The sequence below is a fragment of the Balaenoptera borealis genome, assembly GCF_965194805.1.
Source record: "Balaenoptera borealis genome assembly, chromosome: 12".
Taxonomy (NCBI): domain Eukaryota; kingdom Metazoa; phylum Chordata; class Mammalia; order Artiodactyla; family Balaenopteridae; genus Balaenoptera; species Balaenoptera borealis.
Genome location: NC_138869.1, coordinates 36356130 through 36380292, shown reverse-complemented (window position 1 = coordinate 36380292; position 24163 = coordinate 36356130). Strand labels below are relative to the sequence as shown.

Below are 24163 nucleotides of genomic sequence, written 5' to 3'. Positions count from 1 at the left end.
ACCAATTATATTGTCAACTAGTGTGGACTCTCCAGTCACAATTCATTTTTCGCCAAGTGCTGGAGGTGGAGGGTGGGATAATAATTCTGTGGAGATACGTCACCATGCCTTAAGACCCTTCCAATTTCCTTTTTAAGAGGAACTCCTGACGTGGGGTCTTGGCTGGGCTCCCTGGGGCCCATGAAGTCACACATCAATCCTGTAAAATTTTCTGGAGCCCAGTGCTATCACCAGATTCTCAAAAGAGTCCATAACACCCCCCACCCCAAACAATTGAGGATCCCCATTCTGTAATGATAAGCTCTTTTCTTAGCTTACCCACTCCTGTTTGGTCTCTAAGCCCAAGTTCAATAGGAGGTTGCAGAGGAGTTTAGAAGGACAACTCCCTTCCAGGTACCTATCAGAATTGTCATCTAACGCTTTAAAATAAAGCAAGATGTCAATGGGAATGTTTGGTGTTATCATCACTAAGACACCTATATATGCTTTATAATCAAAGGGGGAAAGTTTCTGTGTTAACATTTCCCAACTTCACGTCACAGATATAGTTCTTTAAGGGGGGTATGTGTGTTGAATTCCACATACACATTAGGAGGGCTCACTGGCTTTTTTGTTTTTTGTTTTGTTGTTGTTAAAATTCATCAACCAATAAGTATTTACCAAGAGCTCACTGTGCAGCATGGGGCTGGGACTCAATGGAAACCTGACCATGATCCCCCAAAGACCCCTGTCCCCCATCTAGCAACTTCTTGTTCAAAGCACACATATGGTGAACATCTTTCCACTTATTAAGTGGAATCAAAATTGAGAGTTACTAATATTACTTTCCCAAACCCTCACATCCTCCAGTATGAGTCATCCACTGGAACCCCCCTTTTTTTCAGATACTTTCCACTACACATAGAAACAGGCTCACAACAACTTTTCATTAATGCTGCTGGTTAGTTAAGGGATTGTGACTACTGAATATCACCATTTAAAAGCACCTTTAGGGAGACTACAAAGCCATTTATCTATTAGAGAAGTTAATTTATTGGACTCAGATATTTATTTAGACATTGTAGCCTTTATGGCTACAATCTTCTCATGAGTGGTTCCACCCACTACTTCATTCAATTCAAGTCATCTCTACTGAGTGCCTGTTAGGTGCAAGGCACTGAAAATTAGTGACACTTCCTCCATGGCCACATTTGGATATGTCACACATCCTGTCATCTCCACACAGCTTGGATTGTCAGTAAAACTGCAAAACACCATTTTTCATGTCCTCCAACAACTTCTAGGATTCTTCTAAGTCTTATAATGATTATAATACTATGTGACAATATTTGGAGGAAACTCTGCCCCGGTTCTGGAATCTATTTGCCAAGATTCAGGAAAAATGTCAGGCAAATCAGAAAGGAGTTTGGCCATAGCTGACTCCTTGAGCACAAAAGCAGACTTCTTTTCCATAAAAGTTTCTTAATTGTGACAAAACATGATATGAGATGGTTAGAGAGAGAGAGAGAGAGAGAGAGAAGGACAGAGAGAGGGAGAGAAAAAGAGAGAGGGAGAGAAAAAGAGAGAGAGAAATACCTTCTGCAGCTACATAAGGAGAAAAGACATCAAATTATTCATTACATGAGCTTAGATGACTTTGATGAGAAGGCAAGGTCATGGATGCCAATCAGCACAAAAACCATATCACAACAAGTGGTTGCAAATAATCCTTTCATATAAGAGAGTTTAGTGGTTCTTTGAATAAAGCTTCTAGAGACATGTTTTCCTAAAAAATAAACATAGTTGAGGAAAAATCTATAATAGGCATGATCTTAGAAATGACCTAGATTAAGATCTTATTAAATCACTACACCTCTCTGGGCTTCTACTTCTTCATTTTCAAAGTGAGGGGATTGGACAACATGATGGCTAAGGGCTCTATATATTCTGAACATCAATGACTCTAATAATTGCCACAAAATTGAAAACATTCAAACACCAAAAAGTTGTTGCCAATAAGGGAAGTTCCAAAGACTTCACTTGTCAACAATAAAACATTCAGTGAGTAAAGTAAAACCCAGAAGACCATCATCTTTTTTGTCCTGTTACCATGGCAACCTAATAACTGGTCCAACTCCATCAACCTGACGGCCTAAAGACTGGAACAAACACCATATGGTAAAATAAAGATGTGCAAGTACATTAATGCTAGCTCAGGCTCACTCCATGATGGCTGTCTGCATCACAGAAAACTCTGCCACAATTAAAAATAACTAAGACAGCACTGTTATATTGGTAAATAAATGTCATCAGATGAGAACCCAATAATCTGTGTTCCATGAAGTTTCAAATTTTCTCAATGGTTTTAGAAGACTTGATCTCAAATCTATCTTTTTAACAGATGAGGCCCAGAGAGAGGAAGTGACTTCCAAGGTTACATCATTAGTTATAGGCAAAGCCAGGACAACGACCCAGTTCTTAATTCTTAGCATAGAAGCCTCATCTCACAACAATGACTTTTGTGGCCTCTGTAGAGGAGAAAGACCAGGGCCTAATGTTAGATGGATCCACTGTGCACAACGATTAAACTTCAAGGGAGTGTGAAAGATGAATAGACATGGGGAGCCTAGGGAGGGTTCCCCCAGCCCCTGGATGATGGGGGCATCAGAAGCCCAGGTAGGCTTCTCAATCGTGTCAGTAGGGAGACAAGGAGGCCATGCAAAGAAAGCTACTAAAATTAAGCATCCAAGGATGTGGGCCTGAAAAATCCAAGAAAGCTTTTAACCTCAATCATCACTAGCACACAACTACCAGGTCACTTAAACATCTCTTGCAAACTTCTGCTTTTAAAGGAAAACACAATGAGGTTAACATTTGGTGGGTGCCTAGTATGTACCAGGCAATGTGCTTGGTAGTCTCACTTTTATTGTTTTGTTTGATCCTCACAACAATCCTGTTAGGTTAAGTCTTCTCCAGATGAGGAAATAGAGGTGAGGATAGGGGTCACACAATTGTTAAGTATAGAATCTTGATTCAAACTCAGAGCTGTTGAATCCAAAGCCACTCCCTCAGCCATGTTGCTAGAGACTTCTTCTGGCCTTTGAGCCACCAGCTGCCTGAATTGGGCCAACCTGCCAACTTCCCCCAAAGGGGACAAACATCTGGTCCATCTTCTGGACTAAGCCTCTAACATGGCACAGCAGCATTTATCTAGATTCTACACAGATGTACTGACTTCACAATTCATTTTATGAGAGAAAAGACATAGGCAATAAACAGCTTGGCTTTGAAGTTTAAGTTGGCAACACAGCTTTCTCCAGTAAAATGAAATGTTTTTTTAAAGAGAGTTTCCTCCCAGGTTGCAACTTCCACAGTTGGATCCTGGAAGCCCACTTAAAGCACACAGCATATTAACAAATACATTCAGAGGTGAAAAGTATTCTCATGGCAGAGACACAGGAAGGACTGTACTTACACTTATATCAAGACTACAAAGGCTAACGGCATCTTCATCCTGGGCGCTCTGCTTCCGTTTTCGCTGTGAAACAAACGATAAAACAAAGTTCAAATGTAAACAAGGATTATGGCTTTGATTAAGGAAAGAAAAAAATACCATCAAATAGCACATGTAATCCTTATCATTTCTACCATGTTATGCAAAACCTTTAACCAAGTTATGTAAATGAATAGTTCTAAGAAAGTCTAAGGAATTATGGGAAACTATTAAGCTCTAGGATAATTGGTTTGCATTATTGTTCTTATTCATGCTACTACTATGTTTGTTTCTCTTTAAATTTCCTTTTTTTTTCTAAATGTCTCTGTACATCAAGGCTTAGAAATTTAGACACAAAGTTCAGATTTCTTTAACTTGGAAGAAGAGATTAGACTGGAAAGAAAATCTAATTCACTTAAAGATATTCCATTTTTAGAGCTGCTTTGTACTTGGGTAATTTAAATTTGTTCTAATCGCCCAGGGTGCTGATGTAATCACAGAACCAGAACGCTGGAAAGAACCTCAGACATCTTCTCCAACCTTCCTATGTTCTAGCCATAAACACCAGGATTCAGAAAAGTCATTATCTGAACTGAAGAAAATTATATTTGAAATGAACTTATGACCAAGGAAGTCAATGAGGTTGGGTATGGAAAATACATTATCCTCTTTATAAAAAGAAAAGAAACTCCATCCACAGACACAATAAAGCTCTTCAAAGATACATTTACCTCTCTTCTATATCCCCAGCTTAATCAATCAGGCAAGTATTTCTCGAGTCCCTAATTTGTGACTTGCTAAGTCTCCTGATTCTACTTGGCAGAAAGCTACCAAAGGACCAGAATCACTGGTAGGAGGTTACAGTGGAGTCCAGAGATATCTGGAGTCTTCAACCCCCAAAGAAGTCCACCATCTCCTCCTCTTCCTCCTCTATTAGATGATGAGTGTGAACACAGGCAGAGACCGGAAAGCAACCAGAGTTGTCCTTGTCTGTCTCATTATAATTGTTCTATTGTTTCTTCACATCAACAAAAATTAGTTGAGCATCTGTTATGTGCTAAATCCTGTGTTTGCTCCCAGGAATGCCAAGATCAGCAACTTCCACAGTTAAGGAACTCATATTCAAGTAGGAGACACAGACTCTGATGTGATTATAATGCAGTAAGATCCAGTTGTCCTAGGGAAAGTCACTTCACTTGTCTGAGTCACCCTTTCTCAACTCTAAGGTGGAAGTGATAACATTAGCTTTTATTCTCTAAGGGGGAGGAGTAAATACAGTAATGCATTTTAGAACTTAGCAGAGTGCCTGGTACATAGTAGGTGCTCAGAATGTGGGTTGGAGGACTCTGGAAGCACAGTGAGGGAGTAATTAGTTTGGCCTTAGTGGAATCTGGGGATATCTTCTCAGAGGAGAAGGCATTTGAATAGGTCTGAAGGATGAATAAGAGTTTGTCAGACACAGATGTGGAGGAGATTGGGGGCCCCTCTTTTTCTGTCATCAGCTACATAGATATTTAAAATCCCAAAGGTGAACATGGCTCTATCCAGAGTATGGAATGCTAGATCCTATATATTATTCCACTTGAGCAGTGTAAGAGTTTAGAGATCCAATGCCAGGAGCCAGGATCCTCAATTAACCATTCTGAGACAGTGTCCAAGAATCTTCATTAACAAAGTTCACCACGTGATTTTTAGGGAGTCAAATACTCTGCTCAGGGGCTCTGGGGGGAGTCTTGAGAAGATGCTGATAGCCGCTTGCCATTTTTGAGGATGCTTCATGTTTGTGTAGGGACATGACCCATACTGACTTATCATCCAGTTACAATTAAAATCGGCACTGTGTGTCTTTGAAGCCAAGTCACTGGCTTGTATTTATATGGTGACTTTTGGAGGCATGTATGGCAAGGGATAGTTCCCATTCTATGGATAAATAAACTGAAGTCAGAAGAGATAAGCAATCTGTTCTAAGTTACATGGCTCCAGTGTAACACTCTGAATCCAGGATTCTAATTCCTAGGGCAAAACCCTTTACACACACACACACACACACACACACACACACACACACACCATTTAAAGCATGCTTGGCAAATAGGGTACAACTCATTTGCCATCCGGAATGTCTGGTAGCATGTGCCTGGAGTGCTCTACTGAGAAGGATTCCACAGCATAGCAAATGAGAGAAGGCTGCCATCAATTAGTAACATGTGCTGGGGTAGAAAAGTGGGGAACAGCTGCGTTGGTGACCTGCCGCCCGGGATAACCTGTGCCCTTTCCTGAGTCTGGATTCCCTTGCCTTGAGAGACTCCAGAATTATACCTGGAATCTTGGAAAATTCCATGAGAGGGCAGAGGCTCTGGGATGTTACCTGTAAAGTGGAAATAATGCCCACCAGGTCCAGCTGTCCTGAGGATCATAGATGATGTGTATATGGCACCTGGAATGAGGGCTGGCACATAGTAGGGGCACAATAAATGGTGGTTCCCATTACGTATTACCCAAACTGTAAGCTACAAAGATGAAAACCGCTACCTGGTATTGTCAGATTATGGAATTTTATGATGCTACAATTCCATTTTGAGCACTCAATGATTTTGTCAACATGACATGTTAATAGTAGCCTGTTACCCCAAGAGGTCCACGCTGGTGAAGGAAAGGGGATATTAAGAGAGGCTCTTTCCCTCACGGGCACTCAGCCCTCTTGAGACCAACTCAATACATCACCCAGGGCTTGAATGCAGCCTCCTAAGCACTAACCCCAGATGTTTCTAGGCACCCCAAGTGTCAAATCCAGAAGACAAAAGTCCTCTAGTGGCCTTTTAAATTAAACCACTGCCAGTTAATCTGGGATAGAATGATCTCCTTAAGAAACCCACATTTTTTTTTTTTTTTTTAATTTTAGTTTGAGGGGGACTGACAATCCAATGGCAGAAAGGGTTTTTTGTTTTTTTTTTTTAAATGATGTTACCTGAAGAGAGCTTTATACTTTTTTTTTGAAGGTACTTTTCAGTCCATTATCTCTCTTAAGTCTTTTTTTTTTTTTTTTTAACTTTGGGTTTATTTATTTATTTATTTATTTATGGCTGTATTGGGTCTTCATTTCTGTGCGAGGGCTTTCTCTAGCTGCGGCAAGTGGGGGCCACTCTTCATCGCGGTGCGCGGGCCTCTCATTATCGCGGCCTCTCTTGTTGCGGAGCACAGGCTCCAGATGCGCAGGCTCAGCAATTGTGGCTCACGGGCCTAGCTGCTCCGCGGCATGTGGGATCTTCCCAGACCAGGGCTCGAACCCATGTCCCCTGCATTAGCAGGCAGGTTCTCAACCACTGCACCACCAGGGAAGCCCGAAACCCACATATTTTATAAAATATAATCTGCATGGATTATCAAAGTGGATTTTCTTTTCAATTCCCATTACATCGGGTGGTGACTGATCATGGCCAGCAACACAGAAGAGTCTGAAGTTTAAACTTTGGGCTCAAGCAAACATTTCACAGTGTCACTTAGTTTTTGCTCATTTGCTCTATGTTCACCGAGCACTTCTGATGTGCAGGGCCCTGCTCTGGGTCCCGGGATCCAGCAGTGAATGAGCCAGGCATGCTCCCTGCCCTCTAATTGGGAATAAAAAGAAAACAAAATAATTACAGATTGTGATCTCTGCTGTGAATGAGTCAGATAATATGCTGAGACAGAGACTAGCAGGGGAGACCCGCTTTACAGAGATACTTTAATTTTTTGTTTTCTGGTTTTTGGTTGACCTTCTCATGAGATGTAAGCACATGAAGGCAGGATACAGTCTGTCATGGTCACATTCCCAGAACCCAGTACAGTACCTGGTACCTAGCCAACTCCCCCAGAAGAGCATTTCTTGATATTTGTTGTTGTTGCTGTTGTTGATGCCCTTGGCCCTGCTCCCTTTGAGAAGCTTGTCTTCCTTACCAATTACCCAACTTCAGGGAGGGGGGGCACAGGTAGAAGGAATGGAGGGAACCAAAGAGGCACCCATTCTGCCAGCCCAGCACAGCCCTTCCTCTGTACATCAGAAGCCATGGACAGATGACCTGGGGGAGTTCCTAGACAGGAAGGACACTGTGTGTGAAACACCTGCATTTACACACTTGGTTTCACGGGTTCTCAGCCTATTTGAAGACCCACAGACCCACCATGTTATTCTTGTCAAATTTACTGAAGCGAATGCACAGTCTACTCCCCTTTCAACCATGAAAAACAAAGCGCCTTGGGTGAGCTCAGTGACTGTGCTGTAGTCTGGGCTCTCTGATTTGGGCACATAACTTTAAACCCCAGTGCCCAGTGCTGAGCAGTAGGTCAATGAATAATTTCTGAATGAGTGACTAAAAAAAGAATAAATAAAGGAGGCCAGTGTTCTTGAGGTGACACCCTCCCCTTCCGCTAACCACCTGGCTGCCAAAATTAAATCAAAACCTCAAAAGCAAAGATCACTGAAGGCTGAAATTCTTCAACCTCAAATTTCCTTGGAGACTCAAAACATACAAGTTCAAGCTACGATTTTTGCTTTTCAAATAAGAGAGTTTTTCCTCACCAGCAGGGGAATTTATTTTCCTTAAAATATGTAGACACGTTAAAAAAAAAAATACAGCTGTTCAGACATTGGTCCAAGTGGGCTACTGGTGATTCCCACTCCTCCTATGAGAAGGAGCGTCTGTTCAAGGGTGAGGCACACCCATGACCAGGCAGCATCCATGCACCGCCCTGAACAGCAAACAGCACGAGCACTTGGCCTCCGTGCTTCAGGAGCAAGGAATCCAGGACTGATAATACCTCAACCGAAATGAAACAGCCTGCTGAACCTAACCATAAATGAGCTTAACGGGCACCTGAACCCTTTGTCTGAACACCTATCTGAGGCAGGGAGGAAAGGCAGTTACAGAGGGGAATGTATGGGAACAAAGGGTGTGAGTGTACCATTGGATTCCTTAGCCCCGTGGGTTTCATATTTGATGGAGACACTTTTTAGAAGTGCTTAGGTGCTGGAAAAACCTTCTCATGCTTCTTGGATCAAAAGACAACCAGGAGGCTCTTTGTTAATTTGCAACAGGGCCAAGTCTTCTGTATATGTGGATATGAGTTCTGATGGAGATACAGGTATCTCTGGATGGATGAGGTGGACTCTGTCTGAGACTCATTACTGGTGACACCATCCACTTTCACAATGCATCATTGTTCTCCAGGCCACTCTATGACTATCTCCTTTCAGGCTTGCCTACCTTCTGACAGCGTAAGGCAGACATCTAAATCTCATCAGTGGGGCTTCCCTGGTGGCGCAGTGGTTAAGAATCCGCTTGCCAATGCAGGGGACATGGGTCCGATCCCTGGTTCGGGAAGATCCCACATGCCGCGAAGCAACTAAGCCCGCACACCACAACTACTGAGCCTGTGCTCTAGAGCCCATGAGCCACAACTACTGAAGCCCGTGCTCCGCAACAAGAGAAGCCACGGCAATGAGAAGCCCGCGCACCGCAACAAAGAGTAGCCCTGGCTCGCTGCAACTAGAGAAAGCCCGTGAGCAGCAACGAAGAGCCTATGCAGCCAAAAATAAAAAATTAAATTTAAAAATAAATAAATAAATAAATAAATCTCATTAGTAAATGGTCCGGGAACAATTACTTTTTCTGTGCTTCTGGGTAAGGTTCTCTGCAAGGAGAAATGACCCTACCTGTCCTCAGCTGATGGATTTGCAGAAGAGCTGGCCCTGGGTCCAAACCTATCCTTATTCCTACTAGGCTCAGGTTCCATTCCCTCTAGACCCAAATCTTGGGATCCTTTGAAGTTTTGAGTCTTAGAATCAAAGGAGAATCACCTTCCAGTATACAGGTGGAGGGAAGTAGATGCTGGAACTGGGTGTCTGCTGTGAGTCAAGCACTGTGCTCACTGTTTAAAGGATGGTTCCTTTTCAGCTTCTCCTTAGCCCAGCCTAAGCATGGTGGTGTTCATTTGTACAGAGAACACTGAAGCCTAGGAAAGCTTTAGCGACTTGCTCAAGGTCACAAAATCAGTAAATGCTGGAGAGGGAAGTTTTCTCTACGCCAGCCTGCTTCCCAAACCACTGATCCTCCTGCCATCCAGTGCTAATTCTTTTTTAATATTGTTTAAAAACAAAGTGTGTTTTACTTAAATTAATATAATAAATAGTATAAAATAAATTTAAATATTTATTTAAAACAATGTGTGTCTTACAGCAATATAAAAAGGCTCACAAGGCATTTACTACATACCTCAAAGAAATAAAGAGCTTAAATGAGACAGACCTGAGTTCAGAATCCAGCTCGATCATTTCTCCTTGGTGTGACCTTGGGCAAGTTGCTCTCTATCCCTTTATTCACTCAACAACTATTTATCTAGGATCTACTACAGGCCAGGCAGGTTCCAGGTGTGTGAGATATCTAAGTGTCTATAAAATATTTCTGTAAACTTTGATTTCTTCATCATAGGGTTATTTGAAGGATTAAAGCAGGAAAAATATTTAGAACAGGGCCGGGCATATGGCAAGAGATAAAATAATGATAATTATTATTGCTACCGTGGTTATTACCATAATTACTATTACTACTATTGTCATTGCTGCTTTGTAGTTACGTTGAGAGGCAGGCAAGGGGGGTGGTGGTACTAGAGATGGGGGATCCTTCAGGATGATGGATAAGAGACTTGGGATGCAGCCTGACCCTCCTCTAGCTACCCACATCACACAGGGTTATAAATGGATGCTCTCTGGATACCTTCAGTCACGTTTGCAGTGTGTTGTTCCCACTTCTGAAACAAAGACAGGGCAAGTGCAAGGCCTGACTTAATTTTAAATGGCTGAGATTGAATTGATTAGTGTCGGAACAGCCCTGTGATTTAATCACAGGGCTTTTCTATTTAATAACCAAGTGACCAGAGCAGCAAAAATGCACTGATGGAGAGAGTGCAGCTCCTGACTTGACAGCAAATGGCCCCTGATTAGTCATTTGTAATTATTAAATTCAAACCAGATCTCAAACCTTTCTGATTTATCTCTTTGCTGGCAAACAGCTTTGGTGGTTTCAGAGGCTTTGATGAGGCCTTTCATCTGCACCTTCTTTAGGGAGACATTAGCAAAAGGATTTTGTGTTCTTGTACTTGCCCTTAGCTGGAACTTGACTCACTAAACTCATGCTCGAGCAGGGAGAGGATCCACATTTCATCTCTCCTCTGTCTCAGCTTCAGGACTGAGTAAGAGAATTGAGAGGGACCCCCTACTCCATTTTTAATACCTTAGTTTTAAAATAGCCTCCCTTTTCCAGCATCCAGGAACCATGATTCTTTTTTCTAGACTCTTCGATGTGCTTACAGGGTAGAAAACCTGGAAATCATGGTGCTCTCTGAGCTGCTGGTAAATAAATCTTAACTAACATAATATGCAATTTTGTGCTCAGATGCCTTTAACTGTGGTTTAAAGATGCTAGGTGGGCTCTAAGGTTATATTTGTGGGTTCACGTCCTCGTCATGCCACTTATTTGTTAGAGAAACTTAAGCACATCACTTCGCCTCTCTGAACCTCAGTTTCCTTGTCTATAAAATAACTAAGGTTATCGCGAGAGTTAAATAGATCACAATGCCTGGCACACAGTAACATCTCAGTACTAGCTATCACTAGTAGTAGCAGCAATAACAGCAGTAATGGCAAGTGAGAGCAGGCACCAGAGGGAAAAAAACATGGAGAAAATTCCTATAATGTATAAAAGTGTACCCATTAACTTGATTTTGGCAAATCAGGAAAAGCCCCAATGATTGCTTTTGGCCACAGAACACCTGGCCTTTAGCTTGTTGGGAAGCAGAGATGAGGTCACCTTGGCCAAGGAAAGGTCTCTCTCTCCCATGGGAAGGAAAAGATGCTCAACCAGGCAAATGAGAGGCCGGGGGACCCAGCCGGCCTGCCAGTGCCAACACCAGCCCTGAAATCAACAGCAGCCAGATTCACTCTCATCCCACTAACATTTACAAACCACTTTTCCCTCTACAACACTCAAGGCCAGAGGAGCAGGAGAGAAGACAGAAAACTTGTCTATCCAGGGCAGAGCACTGGCAAGTATATTTTCCAGAATGATTGCTCCAGAAAAACTCCATTATGGGCACTCATCTAAAGTGGGAAAGGGGGCTCATCTTCACAAAGGTTTTCAACAATGGAATTTGACAAGAAGCACAAAATCTAATTAAACAGAGCACTTTTTTTTTAAGCCTTCTAATAATTACCATTAATTATTTTACATTGTTTTCTTCCAATCTCAGGTGCACTGAACTGGATTAATCACAATCCTTGGTTCATAACACACTATTATCACTGGTGCTTCCCTGGCCCTCCTTTATTTGCTAATTTACTTATTTTTACCAGCATAATGAACTCTTATTTATTAAAATTATTTCCATACGGAACTGTCTGAGGCCCTTATCAACAAAAATATTACCCATATAGTTTAGGGAATGTCCAAATAATTGCTTAATTTCTAAGGAATTACTCCATGTAACCAAACAACTTAGATGGTCCAACTGTACAATTCAGGTTCAAATGTGTTTATTGCCCATGATAATATCGGGAACCTGATTTTACAAGGAGAGTTCTTAGTGCTTCACTCAGGTTTGGCTGGGTTCCTGCCTTTTCCTATCTAGAGAGACCCCAGTGCTGGTAATGCCTTAGCAGCCACAGCACCCCATGCATTCCTGAGCAGCACCCCAAATACTAGCAGGCAGGCATTCATCCACAGGAAGAGAAAGGCTTCCCTTCGGCCACTGGTCTCTGGATCATCTACTCCTGGGGGCAACTTGCCACACAAAGCAGAGGTGGAACACGCTGGAGAAATGGACTGCACCTGCTAAGCCACTCTGTAAATCCTGACAACTGATCAGAACATTCCTTTAAATAAAAAAAAGATTCCCTGGTAGAACTAGTTGGTGTTGTCTAACCAGACTAGAACTCACAACCTGAGTTGCTAAAGCTCAGTTTCTTTATGGCATATTCTGGCTGCCTGAAGGAGTCCCTTCCTTCCCTCCCTCCTTCCCCTTGCTGGGTTTAAAACAACCATCTATTAAGAATCCACTGTATGCTGAGTGCTTTCCGTATATTATACCTAATCCTTACAGCTTGGACAAAGAAGTTATTACACACGAGGAAACTGAGGCTTAAACAGTTTAAATGACTTGATTAAAACTGCTCTGTGAGTGGGTGAACAAAGCCAGGATTTGATATCATATCCAGCTAATTGTGTAGCTGATACTGCTGGCCCACATCCCCTGAGCAGTCACCATTCTCTGGCATGTTTCGGCTTTCTACAGGCCAGAAATGCTTGGGTGTTAGTATCACCAGGAGCAGCCCTCAACCCGTGATGAACTGGAGTTGGTAGGGCAACACCCCAGCTTCCTAAAGCTGGAGGGGACAACTCGGAGGTACAGTCTCTCAGCCTTGACTATGCATTGGAATCACCAGGGGAGTTTAAAATGCTCCGGGGTCCTGACTTCCGCTATCCAGGGATTCTGAACAACAGGAGTTCCAGAAGCTCCCCAGGTGAGTCTATTGTGCAGCAAAGTTTGAGAATCGCTGCCACACAGTCTCCTAGAAGTCCTCAGCAGGATTGAGCCCCAGTTGCCCACAGAGCTAACCTGTTCATGATCACACGCTGTAGTGGCTTCCTTCCCTTCCCTGTTTCTCTTGCCCACTCCCTCACCAGTGCTTCTGGGGATCACCTCCCAAATAAACTACTCACACTTGTATCCGGGTCTGCTTCTAGGGCACTGAACCTAAGACAAGCTGAACGTGGCTTTGTGCTTCTAAAACTAGCAGTGTACTAGGAGGCAGGTAAAGCCACAGAATAAAAATGGTCCGTCAACTTGACTTTGTGGGAAGCCATGCAAGCCATTATTTGTATATTTTAACAAGAATGTAATGTCAATTTACATGAGTGTTTAAAGATAAGGCTGGGAAGAAATTTAAAGTTGAATGACCTTCACATTGACTGTCCCTTGTGAAAGACACAGAAAGGGCTGAGTCTGCTTCCTCTCTGATCAGAGGTTGGGAAGAGTCCAGGAAGCCAGAGAGAGTCACAGCTTCTACTTCTCCAGGCTTCCCTTCACAGTCTATCCACACACTCCTCCAGCAGAAAGGAGTCTCAACAAGACTAATAGGAGGCTTTTGTCATTTGGTTACTAATCAGAGACCAAATGCTTTAAGCACAAGCCCTCAGGGCTAACAGGAGCAGAACCATTTTCACAGTGTTACTTTTTTGTATCTCTATTCACCAGGTGAGGTTCATCCTTGCATGGAGAGATTAGACCTGCAAATTTTAAATTAAGGTGAGAAACAACAATTTAAATAGGGATTTAATTAGAGTTTTAAGATGGAAGGTTGGTTTGCATTTTTTTGATCTCCTTGACTGGGTGGGAACATCCGTACTGCTGGAGACTTGTAATCAAGAGCCTTAGAAGTGTCAAGGCAGAATGTCATCATCATTTAACCTGTCCCTAGATACTGCAGGCAGAAGGATTAGGTTATATAACCAAAGAAAACTTTCTGGAAGATACTCTGACAATATCTATCAGTAAAATAGTTGGTAGGAATAATGGTGGGATAGTCATGGATATACTTTCACCAAGATCCACACACAAGGATGTTTACTGTAGCACTGTTCATAAGTAGCAAAATACTGGAAACAAAATGTCCACCAAAAGAAACTGGTTAAACAAAACTATGGTCCATCCATATAATATGAAATACTATGCAATTAGAAAGAATAGTGTAGAGCTACAAAATGTATGGAAGGTCCTCCAGGATATATTGAGTAATAGTAATAATAATAATAATAATAATAATAATAATAATAAAATTGTATGCACAGCATGTTTCCTACTGTGTCAAATTCTTAAAATTAGAATAGGAAAATACATACATATCTATATCTACCTATTTACATATACATACATACATCCCGATTATACGAATCAAATTTCTTTCTGTAAGGAAGCGCATGTAGTGTTCATTGGAGACAGAGCCTGGGGTAGGAGGAAGGAGACTATCACTTTTTATTTGGTGCTATCATATACTTATATACCCTAAGCATGTGTGTGTATGTGTGTATATATATATATATATATATATATATATATATATATATATATATATATATAATATATATATATACACACATACACACACACATACACACCCATTATAGGCTATCTAGGTACTGGGACAACTGCCTTTTTATTTAGTGGCTGTTATTTCCTTCTTTATGTCTCTGTACTAAAGAAAGAAGGCAAACCTAAAGTTTTTTAAAATAGATGCATATAGGTAGATTGGAATTGGAGGCATCAGAATGAATTCATGGTTACACATACACACATATTTGTGCAATGACACCCTAGTAGCAATGAACACACCCAGTGCCCAGATCTTGGTTTCTAAGTACCATTCTCCACTAAAAGGACCCAGAGCTCTTTGGAGAAAAGGCTGATTTTAGGGCTGGGGTAGGGAAAATACAAGATGAGCCTGGAACATGTTTATGTATCAAGAGTAATGAAGTACTCTAAGAATGATGGATGAGGCACCAGCTTATAGGGCTCTCACTAGCCAAAACAGAGATCCATGACCCCATAATATAAATAAATAAATATAATATATATGATTTAAATAAATGAATAAATAAATGGTGAAGGGACACCTCTTCTGTATAGAACACTAATAAACATAGACGGGATGATGGAGTTAAAAAATCAACGATGGATGCTAAACTAGTGGGTTAACATTTCATGAGGGATAGGACTCTTCCACTGTTTCAATTTACTTGTAATTTAAAAAGGGAAGAATTGTAACTTTACAATAGAGAAATTTCGAAAATGCCGCCTGAACTAAGTAACCAAAGCTAATGTCACCAATACTGGTACAAACTGATACCGTGTATCCTCTGATGTGATACACAGAGGAAGACACCATATCACTTCTGTCATATTCCTGTGAAAAATGCACAGCTTAAAAAAAGTATTCTTCCATCACTCCAGATATTTTTTTAAAATGCATAATCCAAAGATAGTCATGGAGAAACATCTAATAAACCCACATTGAGGGAAACTGTACAACCTAACCGGTTTCTACTCTTCAAAACTGTCAAAATCAAGAAACACCAAAAAGGCCTGGGGAACTGTTCCAGATTAAAGGAGACAAAAGAATATGTGACAATAAATGCAATGCATGATCCTGAATTGGACTCTAGACCAGGAATAACAACAGCTATAAAATACATTATTGTGACAGTTGGCAAACTTTAAAAATGAATGGTGGGGGCTTCCCTCATGGTGCAGTGGTTAAGAATCTGCCTGCCAACATAGGGGACACGGGTTCGTGCCCTGGTCCAGGAAGATCCCACGTGCCGCAGAGCAACTAAGCCTGTGTGCCACAACTACTGAGCCTGCGCTCTACAGCCCGCAAGCCACAACTACTGAGCCCAAGCGCCACAACTACTACTAGGCCTGCGTGCCTAGAGCCCGTGCTCTGCAACAAAGAGAAGCCACCGCAATGAGAAGCCCGCGCACCGCAACGAAGAGTAGCCCCTGCTTGCCGTAACTAGAGAAAGCCCACATGCAGCAACGAAGACCCAACACAGCCAAAAATAAAATAAATAAAATAAATAAATTTAAAAAAAAAGAATGGTGGAGGAGTTAATATATTTTGTCAACGTTAAATTTTCTCCTTCTGATAATTATACTGTGTGAGGATGCTCTTGTTCTTACACTGAAGTATTTGGGGCTAAAGGGGTGTAATGTCTGCAATTCATTCTCAAATAGGAAGAAAAATAATTTACATTTATATGTTAAATATATATATTCTATATCTCTATCTATCTTTAACTATCCATATCTATCTATCTATCTATCTATCTAGAGACTGATACACAGAGAGAGATACAGAGAAAGCAAATGTAAACAATCAGTGAACCGGTGGGTAAAGAGTATTCAGAAGTATCTTATTTTAGACTTGCAACTTTTCTGTAAGTTTGAAATAATACTAAGTTGCCAAAAGTAAAATAAGTTCACAAATAAGCTCCACACTCTCACTGCTCCTCAAGAAAAAGACAAGCCCATAAACACTCATTCCTCTTCAGGGCATCTGATACCCACCCATTGCCCAACTCCAGGGGGCCTTAGGCCCTCAGGGCTCAGCTCTGCAGGATCTGCTAACCCTTGGTGCCTGCAGGCTCTGTGATCCTACAAGGGAGTGAGTCTGTCCAGGCACTTCAGCAGAACTTGGTTGGGTATTAGCTGGGACACAATTCCTTAGGCCTGAGAAGAATATAATTTAAGGCTTATTTGATCAAAATAGCTCTCTTCCAAACAAAACTGGAAATTCTCACAAGAGGCTCTTTATTTTTAAAGATGTTTCTCTCAGTAGAAAGAAACAGCTAAAAGGAAAATAACTGTGTAATAGGTAATACCCCTCCCCTCAAAACAATGTACCTGAATATGCCAACAATGTATCTTAATGTAGTTCCTCAGAATGTGGCCTCTGGAAGGACTGGACCTCTCTCCTTGTCCAACTAGAGTTCATTAGCACAAAGGAGGCCACCAGTTTTCAGACTAGTCTTGACTAACTTGAGAAAATGCTCCTGGCAATAGTCTGCAGAGAAGCTGTCAGAACAATAACGTGTAAGTCAGTTACCATTTCTGATGTGGTGTCTGGAAAGATGTCACCTGTGATTAGAGGGACATTTTCCTTCTGCAGCTGTCTCTGAAAGTGGAGGAGGGCCTCATCACAACCCCAAATTATAGGAGAGAGGTAAAGGGCCGCCAAACACCAGGGACATGCAGGTATTCAGGGAATCCTTCCTTCAGCAGCACTATCATGTCCTGTCAAGTTTTGAGTAAAAAAGCAAAACTTGTGATAAGCCACAAGTGGGCTGCAGGGAGGGGGAAAGGACTTTGTGCTAAATTTTCTAATCCTGAATTTTTGCTTCAAAGCCCATCCCAATCACTTTTATCCTGAGGTCTGAAACTGAGATCTGGATTTTGCAGAATCAAAGCATATTCATACAGCATTTAATCCATTTCCCAGGAAATCAGTGTTTTACTAAGAGTAGAATTCTTTCATGTCCAGAACTTTCCTGGGCATTTCTAAGGCCTAATCCAGCACACAGAAAAAGCTCAACAAATGTTTGTTGACTGACACACATGAACAAATGAACCCAAAATAGAGAATATAAAGCTGTAGAATTTCTTTTCAGAAAGACTAAAACACCAAGATGTGCCATCCATAAAATTCCATTTTTGATTCTGGGACCCACAATATTTCTCATTTCTTGGCAATAGAAATCCAGGGACTTCCCTGGTGGTCCAGTGGCTAAGACTCCATGCTCCCAACTCAGGGGGCCTGGGTTCGATCCCTGGTCGGAGGACTAGATCCCGCATGCGTGCTGCCACTAAGAGTTCTCATGCCGCAGCTAAAGATCCTGCATGCCACAACTGAGACCCGGAGCAGCATGCATGCATAAATAAATAAATAACCCAGGAACAACAAGAGACTCAGATGAATGAATTTCACTCTATAGTTTCATTCATTCAACAAATATTTTATGGAGTACCTATTAGGTGCCAGGCACTGTGCAAGCTGCTGTAGATACATTGGTTAACAAAAGAGATATGGTCCCTGCCCTCAGAGGGGACAGAGACGATAAAACAATAAGCAAATAAAAAAGCTAGTTTTAGGGTGTACTAAGTGTTATGAAGAAAGTAGACCAGGGTAATATGAAAGCCTATGAAAGGTGGGGAGGGGTGAAACTACTGGAGAGAGAGGTCAGGGAAGCTTCTCAGAGGAGGAACATTTGAGATGACACCTAAGTGATGGGATGGAGCCAACCAAGCAAAGATGGGGATAGATGGGGAGTTAGAGCTCCTAAAGACCCCTCATCATTAAAGGTTCAAGTTCTCTCTTTCCACACACAGTCCCTAATGCCTGTTCTGATTGGCCAATGCTCATGGATGTGTGCTGGTTCCATACGTGGTGCCTGTTCTGATTGGCCAGCGTCCATGAACATGATTGTTTATGTGGAAAAACATCATCTTCTATTAATAAGGATGAGAACTGTAATGAGGCAATTTCCTTTCTCAGTTTATTTGAAGAGAAATTAAGGGTGAATAATTTTACTCATCTTTGTGTTATTGTTAGTCATGAACACGGTCCCGAATTTCTCAAGACTTGTTAGTGTCCTTAAGACCCTGTGCAAAGTCAGGTCTGGTCTACTTTTTTTTTTAAAGGTTGGAAAAATTACTTTATGAAGCCTTAAGAAGCACTGAGTATAATTAAACTGTAGTCCAGAGTTAGATACAATTTAATATAGTTCAATTCCAAAATTAAAGTTATTGTAGGTGAGACCACGAAATTTCCTAACACGTGATTTTAATACGTTGCGCTAAAATTTCTAAAACAACTCAGAGGAACCAATATTTACAGTAGATGGCGTATTTATGAAAAATCTGGCATCACCTATATTATATACATGTATATATGTGAATATATAGAGAGAGAGAGAACCAAAGATTATATGAACTAGGAAACAGATGTTGTATATTTCAACAGCAATACTAGAGTGCAGAGTTTGAGACTAGGATTTATAACATGGGATTTGGAAAAGGAGCAGACATCTTGTTTTTAAAACCTGAAGTTTTTCTCAAGACCCAAGTCAACATTGTAACTGCCACAGAACAGGAAAAAGGGAAGCTTTTCTCACTTCAATTGTTCATCTGCATCAGAAAGTCCAGTATCCCTGAGACAGGAACCACTGCAATAAGAAGGGAGTGAATAGGTTCTTCCAAAGGAAGTCTGTTACTTCATTATGCCTCCTGCCCTGGTCACCAGGAGCAAACTTTGCATTTCCCAACATAATGCTTGGCAGCACCAAGACGTTTCAGTAATGGTTCATCATAAACCCTGCATTCTCCATCTTCATGAAATAACCTTGTCTCCCATTGAATTTCCTTTTCCTTCCTTTCTCGGGCTCTGCTCTTTGTCTTTCTTCAAGTCTATGCTTAGCTTCATTTGCTGCATCAATGTCTCTGATTTTTAAGTTGAAAGTGACATCCTTCCAAAGGCAGTGGGATTCGTACTCATTCTGTCTTCCAACTTCCTCACTTCCTTCTTGATTACAGGCAACTTCTTGGTATCTATAAAAACTACATTTTCCCCTGTTGAGTATTTTGCATACAGTACACCATTCCGTTCCCCTTCAATTGAGCAGAAAGACTTCTTGTCATTTGGAGAAAAAATCTCAGCAGTAATTCTGTGTTTCTTGCCCCCACAGAAAGGTTTAGTGTGGAAGACGATATTGGCACTTTAGCCAGTTTTGGAACAATTAATATTGCATTCTCCACCTAGTTCCACCCAGGGGACTGTAAGGATAGACCTCCCATAACCATCGGGGAAGGTGAGACTGTAACGTTCATCAGGGTCTAGACGTGAGACACAGCCCTGTCCTATGTTGTGCACCCCAATTGACATCCCAAGGAATTGTGATTTGGTCCAGATATGAGCATTGAATTGTATCTTCTTGTTAAAACACTCAGCATAAAAGGCTGAAACTGGTGGATGATGGGAAACCTGCTCAGCCACGAATGTTATGCTATTCTTGGAAACCCAGGGAATTGGTCCTTCTGAAACTAGCTCCACATTCTCTTCAGTATCATTGGTAATGTCCAGTGACTCTGAAAGATCTCGCCCAGAATGGGGTTGTATGGCTTTTTGGCAACTGATCCTTTCCTTCCTGCGTGAAAGGCTGAGAGGTACCATTTTACAACCTGAACCATTCAGTCTCTGGCATCCTTCTGGTCACTAATAGTCACAAACAGGTCCGGATGTGCAAAAAAGTCTGCATACATTTCTAAAAGAGATCTTCTTTCAAGAGTAAATGTTGGAAGAACTACCTTAGTAATAAGATCCATTCCAAGCCTAACCTGTGACAACAGATACATGATAACACTCTTGTGCTCTTCCACCAACCCTGCCTCCCCTTCATCATCTCTATCATCATGTGAATAGAAAAGGTCAGCATCACTTGTTCCATTGGACATGGAAGAATTAAGTGATTCCGTGGTATCTGGGTGCTTTAGACTATTTCCTGAGCTGCTGTGTATCAAGACTGAGGCAGAACCAGAGGAATCTATTAAGTGCTGTGGGGATGAGCCACTCTGATGGAATTCAACCGCATTATGGAATTCATCTTCACTGCTAGAATAAGAGAACTCCAGGACTGTGTTTGGAGACAAGTTGGCATGGCTTGGAGAAGTCAGACTGCTACTAGGTGGTGAGTGCCCAGTGCCTGTACTATTTGGTGTTGGAGTCTGATGATGTCCCAAGGTAGTAGCTAATACAGGTCCAACTGGTAGAGAAGATGGACGCTCTGCTCTGACTTACACAACTGAGTGGGTTCTGGAGGTAAGACAGTCTGGGAGGGCATTGTGTTGATCACAGGTTCCAAGGGACTAGGTTGATATATTGCATCCATAGGATTAATAGTACTTTTAGTGATCTGCAGCAACACAATGCAGTGTTTAATTGATTCTACCATGCTATTTGCTGTCTCTTTGAGAGTTCCAATTTTCTTTCTCTGTTCATCACCTTTGCAGTTTTGAAGTTTGTCATCAAAAAGCTTTAACTGTTCTATCAAGATTTGTAGGTAAGCATCAGCCTCTGTAAGTTTCTTACCAAAGTCTTGGACACCAGGAACAAATCCTGAATCCAAACCTCCGCAAGTAGCCGTCAAGCCAAGGCCCCCACCCTCTGTGCCTCCAGGGGAGGGAGCCGAGGGCTGCTTCCGGGCGCCCCCTCTTCTCCCCCCTCCGCCGGATCACCGGGCTGATGCCTGGTCTACTTCTCGTCTCTAACCTCATTCCCTTTGCTCTGCGCTCCATCCTCCCATAATCCCAATTCCTCTTTCCCCATGTTTCCTCTGCCTGGAATCCTCTTTCCTCCCCTTTTTCTCTCAGCCAACTCCTCCTCATCCTTCAGACATCAGCCTGACATCCAAGATAGCTCCAAACCAGATTAAATCTCCCCGTTATGGCCTCTCAGCCTCATGTGCCTCCTCTTTGTTGTACTGACCCTATTAAAATGTTACCCTTTACTTGTGTGATAACTTGGTTACCGTCTGTCTCCTCCCTCAAGCTAAGTTCAATGAATGAGGAAACCCGATCAAGTTCACTTACTGTGGTACTTCTAGCGCATTCCATTATGTGGGCACATAGAGTATAAAGCTTTGCGGTCACCATCTTGAAATTCTTAACTTTTTTAACAAGGGACCTGAATTTTCATTTTTCACTGGCCCCTGCAAATTACGTAGTCGGTCTTGGGAAGGAAAGAATGTATAGGGGCTCTTCTGTGATGAATACTCATTCTGAGGCCACCATCCCTAAAAACCCAAAGCAAGTTTGACTACCAAGCATTGATTTGTTCAAATATTAAACAAATATTTATTGGACATTATGTGCCCACATAGTGGAGCCCTGCTGAGTGCAGAGCTCTGTCCATGAAGGTGGCCCTCTTCCTGCCTTCCTCTTGAATTTCTTGATCCCATGCCAATTAAAGATGCTTCTGACTTCTTGTGGGATATATCTCACCCTGGACTTCACCACTCTCTGAACAATCTATTGATAGGTTTCACAGGACAGGACCTCCCTGGCACGGGCCCAACCCTGAAGATAAGAAGTACTTTCCCCATTAGAACTTCAGTCCTGCCTTCAACCTGCCAATAAGACTCATGCCAAAACAGAAACTTCATCTTGCTGAAGTACTTTTTTAATCTCCCTAATTTTAAAGCCCTGGCTCTCCTCAGGATATTGTAAAAGGTTTGCCAGAAAGTGGCTCTCTGAGTCTGGCAATACTTGCCTGCTGCATTTTAGCCTGGGCTCATCACTGATGCATCAACAAACACTTACTTTCAGTAGCCACAGACTGTGCCGCTCCACTCACTGGATAGCTCAGACTGACAAACAACTGACAAGTGCCACACAGTAAATTAAATTCACAGGCAAATTTGGAAACACTAAGTTTGTTAGCAAATTGTAATACCATATTGAAAGGGGAACAGCAAAAATGGAAAACGATGTTACTCATCAGAACAGAGTATCACCAATATGTTAGGGAAAATGTCAGAGAGAGCTGAACACCAAGAATTTCAATATATTTTTGAACTTTAAAGAAAGAAAAGTGATGTTGCTTTACACCATTTGGATATATACCTTGGGGTACTGTTTCCCAAAGGATCAGTCTGGTACCTTGTGATTTGTAAGATCATTTTAGGCAGTATGCTTACCAGCTGCCTTGGTTTGGGCTCCCCCCAAAGCAGATCCTGGGTAAAGATTTAGGTATAAGCTGTTTACGTGGGAGGTGATCCCCAGGAAGAACTGGTGGGGAGTGGGAAAGTGAGGTAGCAAAAGGAGGGAGGCCACAAAAAGCTGTAAAGCCACCAGGTTACAGCTGTGGGCAGCCGGAGTAAAACCCACTGGGGCCCCCCTGAGAGACTGTGTAAGACACACCTCATAATTTTCCACTAAGGGGTGGGGAGGTGGAAGTATTTAATCCACCAACTCCTGCCTCTCACTGATGGGGAGGGGCCCCTCGGGATGTTAACCCCCTTGGCTGGAAACCCCTGCAAGTTGAAGGCCACAGGAAGTCATAAATGGGTCTAGGGGACTCTGGAGGTGATTTCTGGAGTGAGCCTAGGCAATATGAGTGGGGCACTGGGAGAGTCTGCTCTGACAGGCTTTACCCAGCAGCAGATCACGTAGGAAAGTTATCATGTTTTCAATTCACTGTCCATTCTCAGTCCATCAGACTGGGGCTACCTCACCTTTAACACCCACCCAGTGCTTACCAACCTCAATCTTTCTCTCTCTCCAGGGTGCAAAGAGACTCGGGCAACAGCATCTAGCTAGAATGTAGTTACTCTGTTTTGTGGGTATCTATTTATCTTAATACTTATATTCAAATTTGGGCCAGCACACTGGTTTTATATTATAACAATATAACCTTTCCATTAAAGATAACTATAAGGGAAAAACTGTCGGTCTGTAGAAAACTATTAAGTGTTTTACAATGTTAAGGGCTATGGTAAAAGATGATTCATAAATGAGTGAGGTTTAGGAAACACTTTCTTTGTGGAAACTCCCTCTCATAACTGTCACACAAAGTAACTGGCCCACGATCTTGCTGCTCCTGACAAGTACAGAAAAAGTGACACTCTGTTGCCCTCTTCCCTGGAATGAGTGAAAAAAGAGACTCCTACCCCACCCACCCACCCCCAACACATGCCCGTCCTTTCTGGAGAAGATCTGTAGCCCTCCGTCTGCCCAGTCATGGATTAAAAATGAAATTCGTATCTAACAGGTCTAACTTTAGCCACAGGAAACAGGAGCACTTGGGGGATCCAAAGAGTTAGCCAAGCTTTGTTAAAGGATGGGCACATTATCTTTTCTGAACCTTCTTCCTTCCCCTTTTTGGGAGGGGAGGGGTGGAGGCTAAGCTTTGGGGAGTGACCGGGAAGTGAGGCCTGCTGGATCTGTTTCCTGGTCAGCTGCGTGGGAGGTTTCACCCCTCTGTTGCCACTGTCCTGGCTCTCAAATTTATGCTACATATCATTAGGACCAAGTGATGCCCACTTTAGGGTATAT

At 42.2% G+C, this 24163-nt stretch overlaps 1 protein-coding gene and 1 pseudogene across 4 annotated transcripts in view; both read right to left on the bottom strand.

Annotated features, from left to right (window-relative positions):
• ARHGEF3 (Rho guanine nucleotide exchange factor 3) overlaps positions 1-24163 on the bottom strand; it is a 307479-nt gene that overhangs the window by 136493 nt on the left and 146823 nt on the right. For all 3 annotated transcript variants that reach the window (XM_082344797.1, XM_082344798.1, XM_082344796.1), the window contains one exon: positions 3455-3517. In XM_082344797.1, the coding sequence (XP_082200923.1) occupies positions 3455-3517 (63 nt within the window). The remainder of the gene's footprint in view (positions 1-3454; positions 3518-24163) is intronic.
• On the bottom strand, positions 18035-23781 carry LOC309606920 (oxysterol-binding protein-related protein 9 pseudogene; annotated as a pseudogene). The gene has a single exon. The product of its transcript is annotated as an oxysterol-binding protein-related protein 9 pseudogene (transcript).